Raw genomic sequence first — 24312 nt, 5'->3', positions numbered from 1 at the left:
TGGTGCCCCAGACGCTATGACAAACAGGATGATGGCCTCTCAGAGCTGCCCTCTAGGATGCAGAAAGAATGTGGCCGTAAAGTGCAAGGCCAAGGGGAGAGTGAGGCACCTTCCTAATCCGTCCTCACATCTTTTCTCACTAAAACAAAGAGCAAAAATGATGAACTTCCCCTCGGACTGAAAAAATGACATTGGCTTCTTGACACAACAAAAATCGAAAACAAATGTTCATGTAAACTAAAAATGACCCCCAACTACAGTAGTCTTTAGGGCTTCTGGTTGGTTGTTCACTGACCTCTTTTATTGATTATGCCCCTTTTTTCACTTTAAAAAAGGCGGAAAATATTTTGTGGACTAGTTAAGAAATTAATCACACTAGCAAATATTTTTTTATCCATTTGCAAGAGTAACTTATAACAAACAGTAAATATGTGAATTCCAATATTATTAATTGCAAGTAAAAGTATGTATGATTACTTACCTCTAAAGCACTGATTTTTGCCATGAAGTCTAAGAAATCTGTGTCAAATTCTATCCTTCTTGGATCCAGAATGTCGTATTGCTTTTTCTTAACCCCGTGATATATATTTTTGAATTTTATTGCCATTATATCTATTCCCTCTATGGTAGAATGACTCAAGGCTGAGAATGTTTGCACAATAGTTATCATTTCTGTAATCTTAAAAAGAGAAGTGTTATTTTATTTTTAAAATGGGATAGTAGCACCTTTCCCTGGAGTAAATTCTTAAGGAATCATTGATTAAAAAGCAGACCAAGAAACAGGCCCTAGAATCATTTAGCTAAAACCAGAGTAGATAAAATAGATGGTAAATCCCTGTCACTAATCAGTACTCTTCTTCAACTATTTAAATCGATGATGTTTGAGCATATCTTGAAATTTGATCATACTAGTATTATATTTCAAAAGGAGGGGGAAATAAATTTCAGTAAAAGTCCTTGCAGATGTCTAAATAATTTCATTCTTTTATTCTTGAGAATTTTCTGAAAATTATTTCACTGGATTCAGAAGCTGTACCATTCTTCTTGCCCCTGCCCTCACTGTAGTTCTGACATGCAGTTCTGATATGTAGCACCAGCAGAAATCCGCATCTGTTTTCCTTTCCCCTGCATTCAGGTAGAAGGAAGGCCCAAGAAGACTGAAGAATGACTGTAGTCACTTCTGACCCCAGAAGAGCCCCAGGAGATCGTCAAAATGGACTTTATTGCAGAAATGGCTGCCTCCATCTCAATGTACCAACACCACCTACTTCACACACAAAAAAACCTTTCACGTTCACAGGCTACTCAGTTCCTTAATCTTCATTCGTGATTCCCTGTTCTGCTTCCTGCTTTGGAGAACAATGCTCAAAGTTCTCCAGGTTTGCTTCCTGTTTGGCCCTTGGGCAAAGCTTCCCTTTGTCCAACGCCCAGACAGAAACCAAACCTGTTCTCAGGGGAGTCCTCCACAGACTACGCACGGTGGAGACAACACAGAACCAGAAGTCAAAGTCCCTGCGCATGTCAATCCAAAGGGACCACTTCCTGAACAACTGTCACTCTTGGGTCACTGTTTCTGTACATTTCCAAAACGATTGTCACCCTAGAAGCCAGGCCAAGCCTGGAGCAAACATGGGCCACCTGGAATTCACAGCTCGCTATGTACACCCTATATAAAATGAGAAATAGTTGGGCTTCCTACTAATACGTACGCTCCACTCACCTTAACAAAAAACTAAAGGAAAAAAAAACTTTAAAAGGCAAATTGGAGAACAAAACTACCCACTTGCTCTGTTATTCTATCCTAAGACTCTGATCTTTATCCCTTACCTTACCACCTGACCCCCATGGCCAGAGACAGGGACAAAATCCCTGTCATGAACATGTCCTCTGTTTTGTCCATCTGTGGATAATGGGTGGTCAAGAGACAGGGACAGCAGTCGGTCCCAACCTTAGCCAGTGAGCCCCCCACCCCCATACACACAGCAACAATATAAAAGCCAGTCATGGTCAGCCAACATGACCCTCCTTCTGCTCGTTTGTCCTGGCCTTGGCTTTTTCACCAGCTTTCTCTTGATATCAAGTTTTGACCCCTCAGTATTGACAGCCAATTTATAATTCCTCCTCTGCTCACCAATCTTGGCATCCTCTCTAGTTCTCAACTTGCTATGATTCCCTCATCTCAGTGTCACCAGGAGTAAAGACTCTCCCCCACCTCTACCTCTAGTTCCTTAACTCTCCCCTGAGCAATACCAGCCTCCCACTTCTTCTCTTCTCTCCCACAAATGTCCAGGGTGAGAAGAAAACAAAACTAAACTCTAAAATCAATAAAAACTTAAAACATATCTTCAGGTGAGGATTAAATAAGAAAAAGAAGAAACTGAAATGATAATCCACAGGATGGGAGAAGATATTGGCAAATCATATATAAGAGACTTATACCCAGAACTCTTGTAACTCAACAATAAAAATACAAAAATAATTAATTATAAAATGTGTAAAAAATTTGAATAGAAGTTTCTCCAAAAAAGAACTACAAATGAACATTAAGCACTTGAAATTATGTTCAACATCATTAGTTCATTAGTCATCAGAGAAATGCAAATCAAAACCACAATAAGACACCACTTCACACCCACTAGGATGGCTAAATTTAAAATGACAGATAATAACAAGAGCTAACAAGGATGTGGAGAAACTGGAACTCCCTTAAGTTGCTTATGAAAATGTGAAATGATGCAGCTTGTTTGAAGAACAAGTTGGCAGCTCCTCAAAAAGTTAAACACGGCATTGCCACATGACACAGCAATTCCACTCCTATGCATATATTCCAGAGGAATAACGACATAAGTCCATACAAAAATATGTACACAAATGTTCATAGCAGCACTGTTCATAACAGCCAAAAAGTGGAAACAACCCAAATATCCATCAACTAATGAATAGATAAATAGAATGTGGTATATCCATACATGGAATATTATTCAGCAATAAAAAGGAATGCTAAAACAGATGAACCTTGAAACGTTATGCTAAATGAAAGAAGTCACAAAAGAACACATCAGAAGAACAGGTAAATCTATAGAAACAGAAATATTAGTGGTTGAAGGGGGAAAGGAGTGTGGCTGCTGATGGGATTTTTTCAGTGGGAATGAAAATGTTCTAAAATTAGATTGTAGAAATGGTTGCATAACTCTGTGAATGTATGAGAAAATGCTGACTTAAACACCTTAATGGGTGAATTGTATGGTGTATGAATTATCCTATATAGTAAAACCCTAATATGCAAATCGACTGAATGGTAGAATGACCAGCAACACAACCAGTCACTATGACGCGCACTGACCAACGCAGGAGCTGTCCCCTGGTGGTCAGTGTGCTCCCACAGGGGGAGCAACACTCAGCCAGAAGCTGGGCTCATGGCTGGCTAGCGCAGTGGTGGTGGTAGGAGCCTCTCCCTCCTCCACTGCAGGTGGGTGGTAAAGGAGCAAGGGGTCCCAGACTGCAAGAACCCCAGACTGCCAGATGGATGTCTGACTGCTGGCTTAGGCCTGAACATTCTCCTAGGGCTCCTGGACTGCGAGAGGGTGCAGGCTGGGCTGAGGAACTACCCCAGTGCATGAATTGCATGCATTGGTCCTCTAGTAGATCAATAAAGCTATTAAAGGAACAAGCAAAAACAGCCCAATAGAAGTATGTATTTAGACCCCAACCAGTAACTTGCTTCTCTTCATCACTCATACCTTCCTATCCTAACTGTGTTAGGGGTTACAAATGAAAAATGGGCTCTGGACATGTCTAGGAAATGCCCTTCAACCTATGTAATGCCTCAGCAACTTCCAACAAACGATGAACAGGATTCTAAATATTATCAGGACCTAAAAAGTTGGCAAGGTTGTGGGGGACTGGAGTAGGTCATACCTAAATGATATATTTTTGTAGACTTTTCAAAGGCTACCTCCAACAAGCCTCTGAATGGACAGCCTATATACCCAGAAAACAGTATCACTCCTCCCCAGCCAGTCTTAGCAAATGAATCAGAGGCGCAGAAGTTTCTAACCCATGTATGCCCAGTAAAGACATCACCCACACCATGTCTGTGGATACACCCTGTACACTGGCCTAGAAAGAGAAGGTGCCCACACACCCCGATACAACATGACCACCGGGTTCTGACAGGTATTGCAGGCATTTCATCTCACACGTCCTCTTGCCCAACACAATGGTGAAGAGCAGAGGCTTTGAGTTCAAGCTCCCTGGGTGGAGGCAGACTTGGAGAAAACTGAAAGTTTGCCATAGCTTCTGTGTATCTGGCAGAAGACACTAATCAGGAATAAAAAATAAGATATAATAAAATGCAGTAAGTAATATGAGTCGTACCAATAGTGAGACGAGCAATCTGGAACAATAATTCTCACAGTGCTACATAAAGTACCACATAACCAGAGACGTGTGTTTGGGGGTGGATGCGATGGCTGCACAATGCTTACCTTTTCCAGTCTTTTGCAGAAAGCTTCAAATTTTCCAAATATATACATTTCTGAAACCTCAAAAGACTTTTCCCCTGAGGATTCTAAAATCAGTTTCCTTGTTTTGTGAAAAGATGCTTGATATTCCTTAAATAAGAAAATGCAATCCTGTGGAAAAATTAAAAGAAGGGGCAGAAAGGGTGGTGAGACATTTGTTCAGGAGTCAAAAATTCTACTCTCACACAGAGCTGATCACATCAGCTCCTCAACAGGGGCTATTGCTGTTAACATTAAAAATTCACATTATTGCCTGGCCCGCATGGCTCAGTGGTTGAGCATCGACCTATGAACCAGGAGATCATGGTTTGATTCCCCAGGTTGCAGGCTCAATCCCCAGTAGGGGGCATGCAGGAGGCAGCGATCAATGATTCTCTCTATCTCTCTCTCAGGCTACTTTGTTCAATGTTTTATCAAAATTAACATGCTTTGTGCATTAATAAAGTAAACAAAATTGGGCCAAATGGTGAAAGCTTTACTTTATGAAAATAAAAATACGTACAAAATAAAATAAATAAATAAAAATACATATACAAACCTGAATTTTCTTTAGTACAAGGGGTGTTTCCTGATCCCATACATGGTTAATTCCTCCATCAGTAATATAGGCTTTAGATGCTGTCACCATTTGATTTGTTACCTAAAATAAATATTAGTCCAAAATAACTGTAGAGAAATAAATTTTTTTTTCATTTTTAAAATCACAAGCATAAAAATGATAAATAGTGCCCTAACCGGTTTGGCTCAGTGGACAGAGCGTCGGCCTGCAGACTCAAGGGTCCCAGGTTCGATTCCAGTCAAGGGCATGTACTTTGGTTGCGGGCACATCCCCGGTGGGGAGTGTGCAGGAGGCAGCTGATCGATGTTTCTCTCTCATCGATGTTTCTAACTCTCTATCCCTCTCCCTTCCTCTCTGTAAAAATCAATAAAATATATATTTTTTAAAATGATAAATAGTAAACTTATGTAGTGAATCACAATATATAAATCACAAAGAAATGTACATTCCAGTAAAAAAAAAAAAGTCACACTTACCTACAACATTTAAGTCAATGTAATTGGGGCTATAAATTTCAAAATCTACTATATTTCCCACTTGTTTATTTCTGCACTAATTAGAACTTGATCTAGTCTAAGTGTGATTCTTCACCATCCTTCAACATGTAAACCAAACATCATATCCCTCCAAATAGTGAAAAAGGTCAAGATATCTATTTAAATAGTCCAGAGGTTAGATCAAGATGGCAGACTGGCACACAGAAGTGTTGGAGAATTCTTAAAATATGGAAAGCATATGGGATCAAATCTATAAGAAAAAAAAAAGGCTAGAGAAAACCAGAACCCAGTTCTGGAGAAGGTTATTGTGAAGGTGAAACAATATGGGAACTTTTCAAGATGGTAGATGTCGTGAGGGGCCTTTGGTTGTAACCCTGCACACTGAATTTGGAGCAACTTATGCAACAGGCAAAGGGACACATACTGAAAGGACAAAGCTGTAGATGTGAACCAAAGTCTTGGAGAGGTGTGGCTGTGCCAGGTAGCTACTGCACAGCAGGATGACATATCAGAGAAAATATTATTCATACTTCCCTCCCCTACAACAAACAGAACAGGGAGGCAAATTAGAAGTCTCAAATATAAAGACTGCCAGACAACCAAGAATCGTCAAGCAATTAAAGAATACAAACTTGGAAACAGAGGCAGTAAACTCAACAAAGATAGGAAATACAGAAGAAATATATGTAAAATCTTTTAAAAATCTCTTTTATTAACCAAATCTGTATATATAAAAGCCTAAGCGACCATTATGACCAAACGACCAGAACTACCGGAATGACCAGAATGACCGGAACAAAAAGTCCACCAGTTGCCATGATGCACACTGACCACCAGGGGGCAGACACTCAACACAGGAGCTGCCCCTGGTGGTCAGTGTGCTCCCACAGCCAGCTTCCTCTCCCCTAGCAGCCCCCCCAACAGGCCCCAATGCGGGGGCTGCCAGCCAACCTCCCGAGGTCCTTCTCCCTGGCCAGCCCCCCAATAGGCCTTGATCACAGGCCAGGCCGAGGGACCCCACCCATGCACAAATTCGTGCACTGGGCCTCTAGTTATTTCATAAGAAAGAAATGAGAGGATTTTACAATTAGAAAACTTGGAAATTGAAATTTTTATTTTCAAAATTTTTAAAAATCTATTGATGAATTGGCCAGCATTTGGGGCAGAAATTAAGAACACATAAGTGAGCTGAAAGGTCAAAAGACAAAGATAGACACACACACAAAAAATAGTTAAGAGAAATGGAAGTTAGATTCAAAGGGTGAGAATAAACTGAACAAGTGGGTAAGAAATAATCAAAGACAAAAGAGGTAATTTTCCAGGAAAAGGAGAGACAAAAATCTTTGGATTGAAACAACCCAGCAACTATAGAACACGATAAATATAAAAAGAACCACATCACTTTGACATTTTAGAAGTTCAAGGATAAAGAAAAAAATCCTAACAGCTTCCTGAGAGAATAAAACATGATTCCGACAAAGGAAAAACAATCAGATTAGCATCAAATTTCTCATCAACAATACTGTGTATTGGACAGCAATATCCTCAAAGTTCCAGAAGAAAATACATTGAACTTAGGATTCCAGTGAAACTAGTATTTGAGTGGGAGGACAAAATGAAGGTATTTTCAGACATGTGGGAATTCAGGAGGTTCACCACACACAGAAAAGAAAGAGAAAAGAACCAGTTGACAATTTTTTTTGGCAAAAGAAGTAATGAATTATCTTGGTCTGACAGCTCAGATGGTTAGATCATTGTCCCAGTACACCAAGCTTGTGGGCTCGATCCCTGATCAGGGCACATACAAGAAGCAACCAATGAATACATAAATAAATGGAACAACAAATAGATATTTCTCTCCCTCCCTCCCTCTCTCTCTCTCCTTATCTCTCTCTTTCTCCCTCTAAAAAATCAACAAATTAAAAAAAAGAAGTAATGAATCCACAATGGAAGAAAATGTGGAAATCACAAAACAGAGATAATCAAAGAAACTAACACTATTTAGATTTTAGTCTGAAAACTTGTTGATTCATAATGTTGAAAAATATTAATAATAACATGGAACTAGAGATCTCAATATGGAACATAAACAGCATGAAGGAGAGAAAGAAGTGACAGGGAAGAATACCAAGGTTCTTGCCTTGTTGAGAACATAATGGTTAAATCTATCCTTTGTGGGGGGAGGGGGTGTTAAAGTTGAAATGTGAATGTTACTTATATTCTGCTTGAATCATTTACAAAGAAATTCTATTCATATGTTTCTTAGGCAATTTTTCAAATCATTTAAAATAATTAACCATAAGGCATTACATGAGAAATTTTACACAAACTACAGTGCCGGTGGGGTAGCTAAAGAAACATTGTTAATAGTGGACAGAAACCTTAGCTCTTGAGCAAAACTACTGTGTTTGGAAAGGATAAATATGGTCACCATCTACACTTAACCAAAAAGCCTGGAGGCTTATCTCTGACAAGGAGAAAAGTACCCTTTCAATTAAGTACAACTGCCTCCAGTCAACACCTTCCTTTTCTTGTCCACCGGAAGTATTAAAATCCAAATCTCCGACAGGCACCAACCTTCCCATTTCCCTTTTCCGGTTCAGAGGGAGAGCATTATTCACAGAGTTACATGTGTGACTTCCTCCCTTACAAACTTACCTTGATAAACAATGAGGTCATTCTCTCTGAGGTATTATAATACCTCGACACACTGTGAATCATTCTGATGGCATTAATCAAATTTTGTATTCCATGGGCCATGGAAACCTAAAATTGAAATGTATCAAGTGAATTCCCTCATATACTTATAAGTTTAATAACCAATATCCTATAATATTCGAAACTCTAAACATACATAAACGTCCAATTTCACTAAAGGCAATGTGGTATCCTAGGCTGGATCCTGGAACAGGAAAAGGACATCAGTTCTGACGAATGTGCCAGCGGAACTCAAAATGCTAACAGGAGAAACTGGGTGAAGAGAATTTGGTATTATTGTTGCTTAAACGTTTATTCAAAAATAAAATATTAGAGATGAAAGTTATTTTAAGGATTCATCGTTCAAGCTGCTCTTTTTAAAGGTGAAGAAACTGATATTTTGAGGGGTAAAGTGACTTACCTGGGTCAGAAAGCCAGTTAAAAACAGAGATTAGACTAGTACTCATTTCCATGTGTTCCACTCAATTCACCATGCAGCAAGCATACTAAGTGCCACTAAGTACTGAGAATATTGGGCAAAATCCACAAATACAGAACCTATTCTGGAGGAGGTCACGGCAGAGTGCAAGGGACGTACACAAACAAGTTAAACAGCAGAACAGCACAGAGCAGAGCAGAACAAGTGCACACACAGATAAAACAATTGCTAATGTGTACCCAGTGCTTCCTGTGTGCCAGGCACTTTATGGGGACAATGACCATTTAAGGTAGGTTTGATTTCATCACAGCTAAGACATCTCTGGTTGCAAGACGGTACTGTCCCACTACTTTACATGATACTAAGAAAAGGGCATCTCACTCCCACATAAAACTAAGCCATCAAATGGCTCCACCCCCCCCTCCCCCTGTAACGGTAAGGATGAAACAGAGGAGCCGTGGAGAAAAAGATAGGAACAAACCTTGTATATCCCAATCCCACTCCTTGTGGAGGGAGGGAAAATGAATTCCCCTGAGAATTTGTACCACAAGCTGGCACTCATTCACTGCAGTCTGAATTCACACCAATGGTACAAAAAAAATTAAATAAAATAAAATAAAATAGAACAAATTCTACCCCTCAAGAAGAGAACTAATAATCAAAAGTGTTGAGTCACATTCACAATGATTCATAAAACTCAACTGACTGAAAGATGTTCTCTGAGTGCAGAGATATTAAAATGTAATAAAAAATGTTTTAGAACCTATAAAATAAAATATTGTTATCCCCATTTTTCCCATGACAAAATGGAGAGGCAGGGAAGTTAACCAGTTCTGTGCCTGAGATGACTGAGGCCTGCTTTTCCCCATGATGCAAATCACGATGGAAGAACAGATAAGGGCAATGGCACTCCCTCCCTCAAGGAGCATGCCTGTTCATTGCTAAGACAATATAAATATAGCAACGATTTTTAAAATGGTGATGGAATAAGTAAGACCAGAAAGAACTACTACTAAATCATGTACTGTATGTCCCAGGTATGAGGTGTGACAAAGACATAATTAAATCAATTGTATGCAGCTTATGAACATTAACATTATTTCATAGTTAACCTTATATGTCAGAATTCATATTAGATGTGTCATCTGTAGATCAAAAAAAATTCTAATAAGAAATGTGCCCAGAAGGCATCCCTGCCACCCTCAACAAGGCAAGCCTACAAAGTACCCCTAACTCCAATAAAGAAGGCTTAGGGACAGCAACAAATGGATCAATCAGGAAAATGCCCTTCATCTGAATTTTAAACATCATCTATAATAATAAAAGCATAATATGTTAATTAGACCAGACGGCCTTCTGGATGACCTTCTGGACAAAGCCAGGGCTACGAGGAAAGCCCAGGTCCTGGGTGCCAGAGGGAAGCCAGTGCCAACAGCCAGGGGAAGGAAGGCCTACTCTTGCACGAATTTCGTGCATCAGGCCTCTAGTTACTTATAATAGTAGCTGCTTGAGTGCATAGTTCTTACCTATTTATACACAGTACTCAGACATTTTATATGTAAAATGTGTAATAGTAGATATGCCTAAAGTGTAATACCAGGATGATAAAATTTATCAACGAGCAATGGAAGCATGAGTCCTCTGCACTTTTCCTGCTCAAATGACAGTGACAAACTAAACAGAAATTGTTGGTTGCTTTTAATAAAAAGAAAGAAAGTGAGAAAAAAAGAATTTGTGAAACTACAAAAATAGTGGGTGTATTAGGGGGAAGCACATTCCTACATCAGAGAACGTAAAAAGCTCAATAACAATAAAATAGTAGTAGTAATAATAATAATAATGTATATCCACAGCTAGAATAAATGAACAAAGTGTTATAAATTACTTGGATGAAAAGAACACCAGCACTAAAAGATGTGAAAATTATGGGAATTTAAGCAAGTCTGTTGAACCAAGAAGATGAAATCAGTAGACCTTAAAATCTAAAAGTCTTGGTAACAATAGAAACTATTGTATCTTTTTTCCCACATTTATTTTTTATACTGGAAAGTTTTAAATGTATAGAAAAGTGAAGAGAATAGTCTAATGATCATCTATCCCCACCACCAGATTTGACAGATGGTAACATTTTGCTGTCTTCATTCACCTATTATTTTTGACATCAAGAGCCACTTGTAGGAAGACCTTCTAGAATAGGCATTACGTATATGTGTATTTAATATTTGCTTCCTCAACTCTTGTGAGTAACCCCAAGTGCTTGTGACATGTGATAATTCTAATTTTCTAATTTTTCTTAGACACAAATTTCAATTGCACATGTTATAAAGCTGAGGAATTAAGTCCTTGATCTCTAGAGTGAGCCAAGCAACAGCTATATTCCTCTGTCACCATATAATCTGGGGTTTTTTGCTCATGGTCATATGCACAGAAACACCTAAGATGTTCTTATGTGAAACGGATTTTAAAAAGGTTCCTAACAGAAGTTCAGGAGCCTGTACTAGGAGTAGAAGTGAAGAGAGTACTAGGTGTACCAGTTAATAATGCAGATTTTGTAATCAAAGAAAACCTGGTAATTTCAAGAGAAACATCAAAAGTGCTTTATTCAAAGTAACGTCCATCGCTAGCTACACATTTCCCGCATCTTTCAGGTAATTTGTGGATACTGTCCCAATAGAACTTTTCTTGTTTTGAGGCAAACCATTCAGAGACCAGACTTTCTACTTTTTCGTACGTTTTGAAGTGCTGCTTAGAAAGTGCCTGTGCCATCGATCGTAACAAGTGGTAATCTGAAGGAGCAAGGTCTGGTGAATACCGCGGGTGGGTTAATACTTCCCAGGCAAGATCTTTTAACGTGTCTTGAACTGGTTTTGAAGTGTGTGATGGTGCATCATCATGAAGCAAAATTACTTTGCCGTGTATTCTGGCACATTCTGGTCGTTTCATGATCAAAGCGTGGTTCAAATTGATTATTTGTTGTCAGTAGAGATCAGTATTAACAGTTTCACCTGATTTTAGAAGCTCATAATACCTAGTAAAGTTTAAATCATAATTCTCTTTGTAAACAACAAGAAGTTGTAAATAAGTTAAAATCCATCACCTTTGTATGGAATCAATTAAAAAACTGCTTCTGAGAAGTCTTCCTATCCTCTTTTATGGTGCTTCCTGATGGATGATGGATTCCCACATGGCAGTAAGAACTGCACCTGTCCAGGACTCTCAACCCACTTTTCCCTCACCATCCACATGAAATTCCTTGGCTACCAGTATCCTCTTGGGATGTATATGAAATATCCATACACATCCCTCTTCTCCGGATATAAGTGATATGGAACATAGACTCTTCCCCTTTCCCTGCCTCTAGGATGAAACTCTACCCCAAAAAGATTGGTCACCCCGGCTATATGGCCAATGGTGCCATGTATGTGGAGGATTTGACTATCTCTTCAAAGATTAAAATGGAGAATGCTGAACATGTGTGTCAGACACGAATGTAAATTATTTCAAGAGCATATAAATTTAGAGAATACCTTGAGGAGACAGCAAAATGAGGTGGGGGGAAAATACAACTTATAATGTCAAAGAGTACTGGATTCAAATTCAGTCGCATCACTTACACTTGTAGAAATGCTCAAGTTCAGTTTCCTAGTCCTGTTGTGAATACAGAATGAAAGTATATGGAAATGCCTACAATGAAAGACCAGGGTTCTCAAGACGGTGGACATCTTTAAAACCACAACTGCCCCAGGTTCTCAACAAACACTGGTTTCCTTGATTTCCCCTCTCTATCTAAAGAAAGGACAGAGGGTTCTCTCTCATTTTCATACTTCACATAAAACATTCCGAAATGCCAGTTAATTTACGAATCAAAAACGCATACAAACTTAGAAAAATAGAAGGAAATGGTAGTGCTAATATGTCCTTTAAAGGAACTCTGTGGAAATATTATAAGAAAAGTAGGTTAGAAACTAGAAGATGGGTCCTGTTGGAAACTAGAAGGTGCCTCGCTGACCAGCTGAGTGATGCTGGCAACGCCACTCTGTCACCATGAGTTTTGATTTCCTAATCTCTAACCTGGTAGGTAGGTTCAAAGACGGCCCCAGTGATGGCAATCCTCACGGTATTCACACGCTTCTGTAATCCCCTGCTCCTGTGTGGGCACTGGCCTGCCTGACTTGCTTCCACCGTCCAGAATACGATAGACGTGATGGAACGTCACTCGTGAGATAATGAGTATGTCTGTCTTGTTTAATTCACAAATGAGGTCATCTTCATGATAATGCATTATATTTAAATGTGGGGTAAAATAATATGGCTTTAATCCATTATAGACATGTATTAGGGAAATAGATCTTTTAAATAATTTTTCTGCAGTATAAGGTTTTCCCATATACACATATTAAGTTATTTTTAAATGTGGTAATTTTTAAGCTACACTTTTAAAAGCATACTTACTAGATCATAGTTATAGAGAGGTTGACATACTTTTTCCAGAGTGTACAAATATCTGACATTATCTTTTGATTCATTTGCTGTATCTGTGATTCTTGCATCCAAGTCACGCCAATTCTAAGAAAAAAAAATGTGTAAGAATTCTATGACACATCCAAATATATGAGTATGCTAAAGTTTAATCAAGAAATTCAATATATATACTGAAGTAGTAGATAAAGGTGGTTGATATATCTTTTTATGATATTATTTAAGACTTAAAGTTATAAATATTTTAAATGCACTACACTGAAGATTCATTCCATTGGTAATTAACATCCTGTCTGTAGGCTTAAACTGGATCTGCTTCAACTTGGAATGGCTTGTCTAGGTTAGCTATGTACATTATTCTGATTATTCAAGTATGGGTCAAGTTATGAAAACAGAACATTATTCCAAGAAAATATTCCTTATCAGAAAAGTGAGCTTCAAATCCAGCAAGACTGTCCAGAGATGCTCTGGGACCATGGTGGACTGCTTCCATCAACATATATAACAACTGATTAATAGCAATAGTAATAAAGAACTCCTAGAATCTGTATAAAATAACTTCTGAATTTTTTAAATTGAGGAAAAATATAAACAGTTAATTCACAAGAGAAGAAATGTAAATAGCCAATAAACTTTAAAAAATGACAACTTCACTATTAATAAGAAAAGGCAAATACAACAAGCCATTTCCACATGTCAGTTTGGAGAAAAAAATTTAACTGTTAATAAGTATTGACAAGGTTGCCGAGTATACAACCTAGGGAAATACTTGCATGTATGCATATAGAAGTTTTAACTGCAGCAATATTTGTTAACACATAAAAAGAAACCATTTTCCTCAAAAACTTAAATACAGAGTTAGCATCTGACCCAGAAATTCTACTCCTACATCATATCTCCATGCAAAAACCTGTACAAGAATGTTCACAGTAGTATTGTTCACAATAGCCAAAAGTGGAAACCCAAATGTCTATAAGGTGATAAAATGTGATATCATTTGCAATGGAATATTATTCAGCTGTTAAAAGGAATGAAGTGCTGATACATGCTACAACATGGATAAATCTTGGAAATATTATCTTAAGTGAAAGAAGCCAATTAAGATTATTCCATTTATATAAAACTAGAGGCCTGGTGCACGAATTCGTGCATCAGTGGGGTCACTTGGCCTGGCCTAAGGAATCGGGCCGAAACCAGCTCTCCAACATCCCCCGAGGGGTCCCAGATTGCGAGAGGGCACAGGCCAGGCTGAGCAACCCCACTGGTGCACGACTGGGGCCAGGGATGACGAGGGAGGTTGCACCCGGGGAGGGACCGCAGGAGGGCTCCAGGGCATGTCCAGCCTGTCTTGCTCAGTCCCGATCAGCCAGACCCCAGCAGCAAGCTAATCTACCAGTCGGAGCATCTGTCCCCTGGTGGTCAGTGGACGTCATAGCGAGCAGTTGAGCGGCCTTAGCATATCATGAACATATTACACTTGGATTGGTTGAATGGCCAATTGGACAACCGGACACAGCATATTATGCTTTTATTATATAGAATGTCCATAATAGGCAAATAGAGGTAAAAAGTAGACTGGTAGTTACTTAGCCCGGGGAGGAGCGGGGCAGGGGAGAGATGGGTGAAAATGGGAGGTGGCAGCTAAAGTGTACAGGGTTTCTATTTGAGGTGATGAAATGATGAAAATGTTCTAATATTGATTATGGTTATGGGTGCACAACTATGTGAATATACTAAAAACCAGTGAATTGTACTCTTTAAATAGGAGAAATAAATAGTATGTGAATTGACATATTAAGGCTACATATTAATTCCTCCCAGTGACACCAACAGCAATCAAGGCTCACCTACAGTTAACACTGTTGGGAAAAAAAGAAGGAAAACTGTCTTTCCTATTTATCTATAAACTAGAGGCCCAGTGCATGAAATTCGTGCACAGGTAGGGTCCCTAGCAGCTGCTGGCTGCTGGCTGCCGGCTGGGGCCTCCCTCCCTGGCTGCCGGCTGCTAGCCAGGGCCTTTCTTTGTTCCCCACCACCCCCTGGTGGTCAGCGCATATCATAGCAAGCAATTGAACTCCCGGTCGGTCGAACTCCCGAGGGGACACTTTGCATATTAGGCTTTTATATATATAAACTAGAGGCCCAGTGCACAAAATTCATGCATGGGGAGGAGGGTCCCTCAGCCCGGCCTGCACCCTCTCCAATCCGGGACCCCTTGGGAGATGTCCGACTGCCTCTCGCAATCCAGGACCACTGGCCCCTAACCTCTTGCCTGCCCGCCTGCCTGATTGCCCCTAACCCCTCTGATTGCCTGCCTGATTGCCCCTAACCACCTCTGCCTGCCTGATCATCCCTAATCACCTCTGCCTGCCTGCCTGCCTGATTGCCCCTAACTGCTCCCCTACCGGTCTGATGGTCCCCAACTGCTCCCCTGCTGGCCTGATCACCCCTAACCACCTCTACGTCGCCCCACATCCAGGACCCACGATTCCCTCCTCCAGCCGGTCACAGGCACCCAGGACCCAGGCCAGCTTCACCCGGGCCGGCCACAGCCGCAGCGGACCATGGGCAGGCAGCTTTGCCTGGGCCACAGCCACAAGCACCCGGGACCACAGGGTAGGCACTTGTCCCTCTTCCAGGCCGCAGGCGCTGGCACCCAGGACCACAGGGCAGGCAGCTTGTCCCTCTCCCAGGCCACAGGTGCAGGCACACCTGCTGGTGCCTGGGACCTTGGGGCAGGCGGCTTGTCCCTCTCCTGGGCCACAGCCCCAGCCACTGGCACCTGGGACCACAGGGCGTGCGATTTGTCCCTCTCACGGGCCACAGCCTGGCTGGTCCCCATTCCTCTCTCGCAAGCTCACTTGTGCTTGGCTGGTATTCCTCTCTCCCCAGTTGTTGAGTGTCTGAGCCATTATGGTGTGATGGCATGAGGGTGTGACAACCATTTGCATATTAGCTCTTTATTATATAGGATAGGAAAATTATTAGATAAAACCTAGTCTATTAACATTCTGGAAAACTACACAGCTCAGTCTGACCAGCATAACTCTCTAAGACATGATATTGGGGAGGAAAGGAAGATGGCGGCATAGGTAAATACAGTACTCATGGCCTTCCACAACCACTTCAAAATTACAACTAAAATACAGAGTAACCATCATTCAGAACTGCCTGAAATCTGGCTGAATGAAAGTCCTACAACTAGAGAACTAAAGAAGAAAGCACATTGAGACTGGTAGGAGGGGTGTAGGGGCAAAACAGACTGGTCTGACACCCACGTGTGGCATTTTTTTAATTGGGATGGATATCTTGGCAGCAAAGGCCTCTCATGAGGAGCAAGGAGTCCCAGCCCCACACCAGGCCCCCAGCCCAGGGTTCCTGAGCTGGGAAGAGAAGTCCCCATAACTTCAGACTGTAAAAAATCAGCAGTGATGTGGCTGAGTGACAAGGAGACTACTGGAGACCCAGAATACTATTAAAGGGCCAGTGCACAGACTTACTCAGACTTGCTCCCCCCGAGCTCCAGAGCTGGGACAGTGGCTTGGGGGGACCCAGGGACATATGGAGAGGAACTGGATTATCTGGCATTAGGGCAAGAATTCAGGAGTGGCTTTCTCCATGAAAAAGGATCTTGAAGGGGTCATTGTTCCTATGCTGAGACCTCCCCCATCACAGAGCTGACTGGTAGTTGCCGTATCTGAGTCTCCATCAACCTGACTCACACTGTTCACTCCACCCTGATGATTCTCTAAGACCCTGCCCTACCCAAGTTATAGTCCCACCCAAGCTGTTAGCAGCAGTTTTTCCATATGAATGGCCTGTCCTGGCCCAGGCTTCACTCTTCCCTAAAATCTCTCAAACAAGCAGCAGCTTGGGACAGCATGCCCCAAATCTATCAATAAAAGGCCCAAGACCCAGCCTTAGCACCAGCCTGCCTTGCTTCACAGCTGGGCCTCGCCTGGGCACTTCCAAGCCCAACAAAAGTAGCAGCCACCTGCAGATCATTCTGTAGCTCCTATTGGGAGGCCCCAGAGCCAGTGCACCTGGTGGACAGCTTCAGAGCACCCCAGATTACAACTCTACACACCCATGAGTGACACATTTAAGAGGCAGACTCAGTAAGCACCAAAGCCCCACTGAAGCAACTCCTGCTCCATAGGGGTGTCTCCTGCACAGCAGCTCTTCTCTGCTGTAGTCACAGCTAGTACTCACAGCCAATAGGCCTGGGGGTCAATTCCTCCCAGTGATGCCAACAGCAATCAAGGCTCACCTACAACAAGACAATGCACACAGCCCACACAGGGGCGCACTTAGAGTGCCCAGATCAGGTGACTGGGGAGGCTGAGCCACTGGGCCCTACAGGACCCCTACTTCACAAGGCCACTCTACCAATTCCAGGAGACATAGCAGCTCTACCTAATACATAGAAACAAACACAGGGAAGTAGCCAAAATGTGGAAACAAAGAAACATATCACAAATTAAAGAATAGAAGAGGCCCCCTGAAAAAGAACTAAATAAAGTGGAAGCAAGCAAACTACTAGATACAGAATTCAAAACAATGGTTATAAGAATGCTCAAAGATCTTAATGAGAGCTTCAATGGGTTTAGTGAGACTCTCAAGGATCTTAGAATACCAAAGACATGAAAAAGGACCAGTCAGAAATTAAGCATAATTAACTGAATTAAAGAATAATTTACTCTTTATTTCAGGGAATCAACAGCAGAGTCAAAGATGCTGAGAATCAAATCAGTGATTTGGAATATGAAGAAGCAAAAACACCCAATCAGAAGAACAAAAAGAATCCAAAAATATGAAGATAATGTGAGGAGCCTCTGGGCAACTTCAAGCATACCAACATTCTCATCATGGGGGTGCTAGAAGGAGAAGAGACAGATCAAGATACTGAAAACCTATTTGAAGAAATAATGATAGAAAACTTCCCCTACCTACTGAAAGAAATAGAGTCCCAAACAGCATGAACCCAAAAAGGCCCATACCAAGACACATCATAATTAAAATGCAAAGGGTTATAAACAAAGAGAGAATCTTAAAAGCAACAAGAGAAAAGCAGTTGTTACCTACAAGGAGCGCCCATACAACTATCATCTGGTTTCTCAACAGAAACTATGCAGGCCAGAAGGGAGTGGCAAGAAATATTCAAAGTGATGAAAAGCAAGGACCTACAATCAAAATTACTCTACCCAGCAAAACTATCATTTAAAATTGAAAGTCAGATGATTAGATTCACAGACAAGAAAAAGCTAAAGGAGTTCTTCACCACCAAACCAGTATTACTAGCACATGAAATGTTGAAGGGTATTCTTTTTTTAAATATAGTTTTACTGATTTCAGAGAGGAAGGGAGAAGGATAGAGAAATAGAAACATTGATGAGAAACATCATCGATCATGTGCCTCCTGCATGCCCCCTACTTGGGATTGAGCCCGCAATCCAAGCATGTGCCCTGACCAGGAATGAAACTGTGACCTCCTGGTTCATGGGTTGACATTCAACCACTAGGTCACACCAGGGAGGAGGAGGAGAAAAAAATATTAAAAATATGAACAATAAAATGATAATAAATACATATCTATCAACAAATGAATGTAAAAATCAAAATAAATGAACAAGAAATGCAATGAACAAAATAAACTGATGAATAAAATAGAACCACAGGCATGGAAACATGGAACAGACTGAGGAATCTCAGAGGTAAGTGGGGAGCAGGGGGCAGGAAGAGATTAACCAAAGAACTTATGTGCATATATACATTACCTATGGACACAGACAATAGGGTGGTGAAGGCCTGGGGCAGGGTGGGAATTGGGTGCAGGAGGGCAGTGGGAAGAAAAAGGGGGACATCTGTAATACTCTCAACAATAAAAATTTTTAAAAATATGATATGCTATTGGGAGAAGAGGGAATTGAAGAATAATACATTATGACACTATGTTATAAAAAACAGAAACACAAAATTATGTAATATTATATGTAGGTAGTATACTCATCCTACATAATAAAAGCCTAATATGCTAAGTGTCTGGTCATCTGGTCCGCCATTCAACCAATCAAAGCATAATATGCTAATGATATGCTAAGGCCACTCAACCGCTCACTATGATGTGCACTGACCACCAGGGGCAGACGCTCCGCCTTGTAGGTTAGCTTGCTGCTGGGGTCTGGCTGATTGGGACTGAGCAAGACAGGTCGGACACGCCCTGGAGCCCTCCCGTGTCCCTCCCCAGCCCTGATTGTGCACCAGTGGGGTCACTCGGCCTAGCCTGTGCCCTCTCACAATCCGGGACCCCTCAGGGGATGTCGAAGAACCAGTTTCGGCCCAATCCCGCAGGCCAGGTCAAGGGACCCCACTGGTGCATGAATTCATGCACCGGGCCTCTAATATATAAATATCACAGAATAAGCCAGTCAGAGAAAGACAAGTGTCACATGTTCTCACTCATATGTGAAATCTAATGAACAAAATAAATTGATGAACAAAATAGATCTAGAGACATAGAAGCATGCAAAAGACTGATGTATTTCAGAAGGAGGGAGAGGGAGACAGGTGGAGGCAGGGGGAGGAAGATTAACCAAAGAACTTATATGCATAGCCCATGGACAAACAATAGTGCTGTGAAAGCCTGGGGAGGGGGTGGGAGCAGGTTGGAGAGAGTCAATGGGGAAAGAACGGGACATCTATAATACTTTCAACAATAAAGATTTTTAAAAACCAACAAATAAAAAATTGTGGTTATCTCTCTGTACTTATCATTCAGGAACAGGAGTTAAGGGGTGGGAAGGTGTGTGATTAAGAGAGACTTGTTTTAACTCAAACATAGAAAACAGTATGGTGGTTATCATAGGTGAAAGGGGGTCAGGGAGGATGAAGTGTATAAAGGGGGTCAAATATATGGGGAAGGAAGGAGACTAGACTTTTGGTGGTAACCACACAATGCAATATACTGATGATGCATTATAGAATTGTATACTTGAAACTTTATAATGTTATTACACAATGTTACCCCAATAAATTTAATTTTTAAAGAGAGACACTTGTTTTATCTGCAATGTTAAAATCTCTTACACAAAATCATGTATTATTTATAATAATAAAAGCATAATATGCTAATTAAACCGGACAGCCGAACAACCTTCTGGACGAAGTCGCAGCGGTGAGGGCCAAGGCAGAGGTGGTTAGGGGCAATCAGGCAGGCAGGCAAGCAGTTTAGGACAATCAGGCAGGCAGAGGGTTTAGGGGCCATCAGGCAGGCAGGTGAACCATTAGGGGCAATCAGGCAGGCAGGCAAGTGGTTAGGGGCAATCAGGCAGGCAGGAGAGCGGTTAGGAGCCAGCAGTCCCAGATTGTGAGAAGGATGTCTAAAGGGTCCCAGATTGAAGGAGGGTGCAGGCCGGGCTGAGGGATCTGCCCCGCTCCCTCCATGTACAGATTTCATGCACCGGGCCTCTAGTTTGCTATAAAGACATATTTTTATTTTTTTATTTTTAAAAAAATATTTTTATATTGATTTCAGAGAGAAAGGGAGAGGGAAAAAGAGATAGAAACATCAATGATGAATAAATAATCTGATGAACAGTATGAACTGGTGATTGTAATAGAATCAGGGACATAGAAAGGGAATGGACTGACTATTCTTGGGGGGGGAAAGGGGTGTGGGGGGTGCGGGAAGAGATTGGACAATAATTGTGCACCTATGGATGAGGACAGTGGGTGGGGAGTGAGGGCGGAGGGTGGGGTGGGAACTGGGTGGAGGGGAGTTATGGTGGGAAAAAAGAGGAACCAATGTAATAATCTGAACAATAAAGATTTAATTTAAAAAAAGAAACAAAAAAAAAGAAACATCAATGATGAGACAGAATCATTAATTGGCTGCCTCCTGCACACCACCCACTGGGGATCAATCCACAACCCAGGCATGTGCCCTTGACCAGAATCAAATCCTGGACCCTTCAGACTGCAGACCAATGCTCTATCCACTGAGCCAAACTGGCTAGGGCTAAATATATAATTTTTTAAGGAAGACTAAAGAAAAAGAAAAGGAACTGGAAAGAATCAAGCTAAACTGTTAATAAAGATAACCTCTAGGAAAAAGTGAAATGTATGAAGAGAAGGCATTTTTGCTTTTGACTTCTCATGTAGTTCTTGACCTCAAAAAGCCTCTGTTGATTTACAACTTCAAAAAAAAATTTTTTTTAATAGCAATCATTTTATAGTAGTACTGTTTAAATGGGTGTGCAAAATATTGAGGACTAAATCTTCATTTCTATACTTCATTTCCCTCTTCTGGAAATAACTTATTATATGAGAAAGCCTTACTCAAAGATGAATACTTCTGCATACATGATGTTCATATATGATGCAAAGAAGCAGTTCAAGAAGAATAATTTTCTAGTTGGTTGTTCTGAAGTATATCAAACTTTAAAATACCGGCCTTTTACCTTTAACAGTTTGGAGTGTGCAACATTAAGCACATTTATGACAGCCTTACAACTCGGCCCTTTAATCTGTTCAATGATGTAATTGAATTTGGCTGACATGCGCTTCCAGTGCTCCAGTTCAGTGAGTGGGCCTGAGTCATCAGCTTCTTTTCTCATTTGCTCACTCTCAATAAGTACCTGCAATCAAAAATATTCACAGAATAGAGAAGTGTTACTTTCTTTTAAAAGTTCGTTACTTTCATCTTTTCAAAGGAAGATAAAAGTATAAATGACATTCAACATTAAAGAATGTTTAAAACTGCTAGCAAACTAAGAATAGATGGGAACTTCTTTAAAATGATAAATAGTGCCTAGCTACCAAAAATCTACAGCAAACATACTTAAGAGTGAAATTTTAGAAAATATAATTCTAAAATTATATTTTAGACAAGACAACTTTGCCACTATCACCACCCACTTCCATTCAACCTGGTAATGGAGAGCCCAAAACAAGACAAGTAAACAAAAGAATTACTATAAAAATTGGGAATGAAAAAACAAAGATGGAATCATCACAGCTGACATGGTTGACCACATTCTAAAAATTCAAGAATATCTAAAGACAAACTTTTATAATTAATAAAAGTAAGGTTGCTGGATTATATATATATATATAAATATCAGTAGCATTTCCTTATAAATCATATAACAATTTAAAAATGTAAATATAAACATATAGCATTTACTTGCTATAATAAATAATAACAATGATATCAAGAGGTTAACAAAAGATGTATATTATCTTTTTGGAGAAAATTAGAAAACTTACTTCCAACACACAAATATATGACCTACAGAAATGGAGAGATTGTAACATGTTCATGAATGGAAAAATTCAGGCATATAAAGATGGCATTTTTCTCTAAATTAATGTATACATTCAAAGAAGTTTCAATCAAAATTTCAGAAGGGTTTTTGATGATACTTGATAAACTAGCCTTAAAATTCTGGCTTGAAAGAATTAACAAGTACTCAACAAGACAATTTTGAAGAAAAATACAGAAAGGGACTTGCCATACCAAATACTGATTTAGTAAAAAGCTACGGAAATAAAAGCAGCATGGTATAAGTACAAAAAAACAAATAAGTAGACCAGCAGGATAGAAAAGGGGTCCCAGAAACTTGATATGTTACAGAGCTGACATTACAAATTTGTTAATGGCCTTATTAAATAAACAGCTCTGGGACAAATTGGCTGACGATATGGAAAAATACAAAATTAGATTCCTACCTCACATTACACACACACACACACAATTCCAGATGCTAAATGTTAAGAGAAAATGGTAAAACTCTTAAAGAAAATATAGAACATAGGGGTAAAACTATGAAGAAAACCATGAAACTGAGTATCATAATTGTCAAGAAAACGGTTACCGCTGGGGGAAGAAAGGGGAATTGAAATTGGGAAGAGGAATACTAGGGGATTGCAAGGTGCTGGCAGTGTTCCATTTCTTAATTTGTGCAAAGCTTATACAGGTGTTAATTTTGCATTAGTTTATTTTATTGTACTTATTCTGGTGTATTTCACCATTTAAAATAAATAATGTAGGAGAATATCTTCATAACACTGGAATAGAAATGGGTTTATGATACCAGATGAAAATGCAGGACACAAGATGAACCAAGAAAGGATTAACATCCAGAAAATACTATTTAAACTCCAACAATTCAGTAAGATATCATCAAACAATCTGAAATATAACTACGTAAAAGATATGAAGAAGCCATTCAACAAAGAGGAAACCTAAAGAGCCATTAAACATACTCAACCTCAACTGTATTCAGGGTAATGCAAAATAAATCAAGATACCATTTCACACCCAATATATTGGCAACCATTAAAAATCTGACAATCCCAAGTGTGATGAGAATCTGAAGAAAGGGGAACTCTCATATGCTTCTGTACAAAATATTATAGTTAATATTTTATAGTTACTATAATCACTATTTGGAGGGCTTTGCAATACCCAATAAATTATCCATACATTACTGCTCTCAGCAGTTCCACTGGGAAATTTATTTTTAAATCCTCACCCAAGGACATATTCCCACCAATTTATTTATTCATTTATTTATTTAGAGAAAGGGGAGGGGGAGGGAGATAACACTGATGTGAGAAACATTGATTGGCCGCCTCCCATAATGCCCCAACCAGGGATCCAACCAGCAGCCCAGATATGTGCCCTGACTGGGAATCGAACCCCCCACCCTTCAGTGAACAGGACAATACTCCAACCAAATGAGCTACACTGACCAGGGCTCCACTGGGAAATTCTTGAACAAAGGAGACCTGAACAAAGATATTCATTAAATATGTATTTTTATTGTTTGCAATCGCAAAAAAAAGTAGAAATAACCATCTTTCTGAGGGAATCAACAAATAAACGTCTCTACCTTCTTAAACAGAGGTTAGTAGACATAATTTAAATGTCTCTTAGATGTCTGAACATCTGTATAATAAACTGATTTTTTTTCACAGAGGAATATCATACAGTGAATGAATTAAATTTACTTGTACCAACATGAATGAAAGAATGTTGAGGGGGGAAAAAAACCTGTAAAAGGATCCTTAATAGTATTATACTGTTTATGTAAAGATTTTAAACACAAATACATT

The 24312-nt window shown here is 40.0% G+C and overlaps 1 protein-coding gene and 1 long non-coding RNA gene across 2 annotated transcripts in view; both read right to left on the bottom strand.

Moving 5' to 3' along the window:
- DNAH8 (dynein, axonemal, heavy chain 8) overlaps positions 1 to 24312 on the bottom strand; it is a 272357-nt gene that overhangs the window by 231724 nt on the left and 16321 nt on the right. Inside the window, exons 7-12 of the mRNA XM_005873788.2 lie at positions 21654 to 21830; positions 13168 to 13281; positions 8238 to 8345; positions 5062 to 5163; positions 4488 to 4634; positions 482 to 679 (exon numbers count right to left, since the gene is read on the bottom strand). Of these exons, the coding sequence (XP_005873850.1) occupies positions 482 to 679; positions 4488 to 4634; positions 5062 to 5163; positions 8238 to 8345; positions 13168 to 13281; positions 21654 to 21830 (846 nt within the window). The remainder of the gene's footprint in view (positions 1 to 481; positions 680 to 4487; positions 4635 to 5061; positions 5164 to 8237; positions 8346 to 13167; positions 13282 to 21653; positions 21831 to 24312) is intronic.
- LOC106727393 lies at positions 13484 to 15764 on the bottom strand. The gene is made up of 3 exons (XR_001363573.1): positions 15732 to 15764; positions 15079 to 15081; positions 13484 to 13494 (listed from the first exon to the last, which is right to left on the bottom strand). It is a non-coding gene; the product is annotated as an uncharacterized LOC106727393 (long non-coding RNA).

This window comes from Myotis brandtii, unplaced genomic scaffold, assembly GCF_000412655.1.
Source record: "Myotis brandtii unplaced genomic scaffold, ASM41265v1 scaffold420, whole genome shotgun sequence".
In the NCBI taxonomy this organism is placed as follows: domain Eukaryota; kingdom Metazoa; phylum Chordata; class Mammalia; order Chiroptera; family Vespertilionidae; genus Myotis; species Myotis brandtii.
Note: the sequence above shows the minus strand (reverse complement) of the source record. Positions and strands in the feature narration are given on the sequence as shown.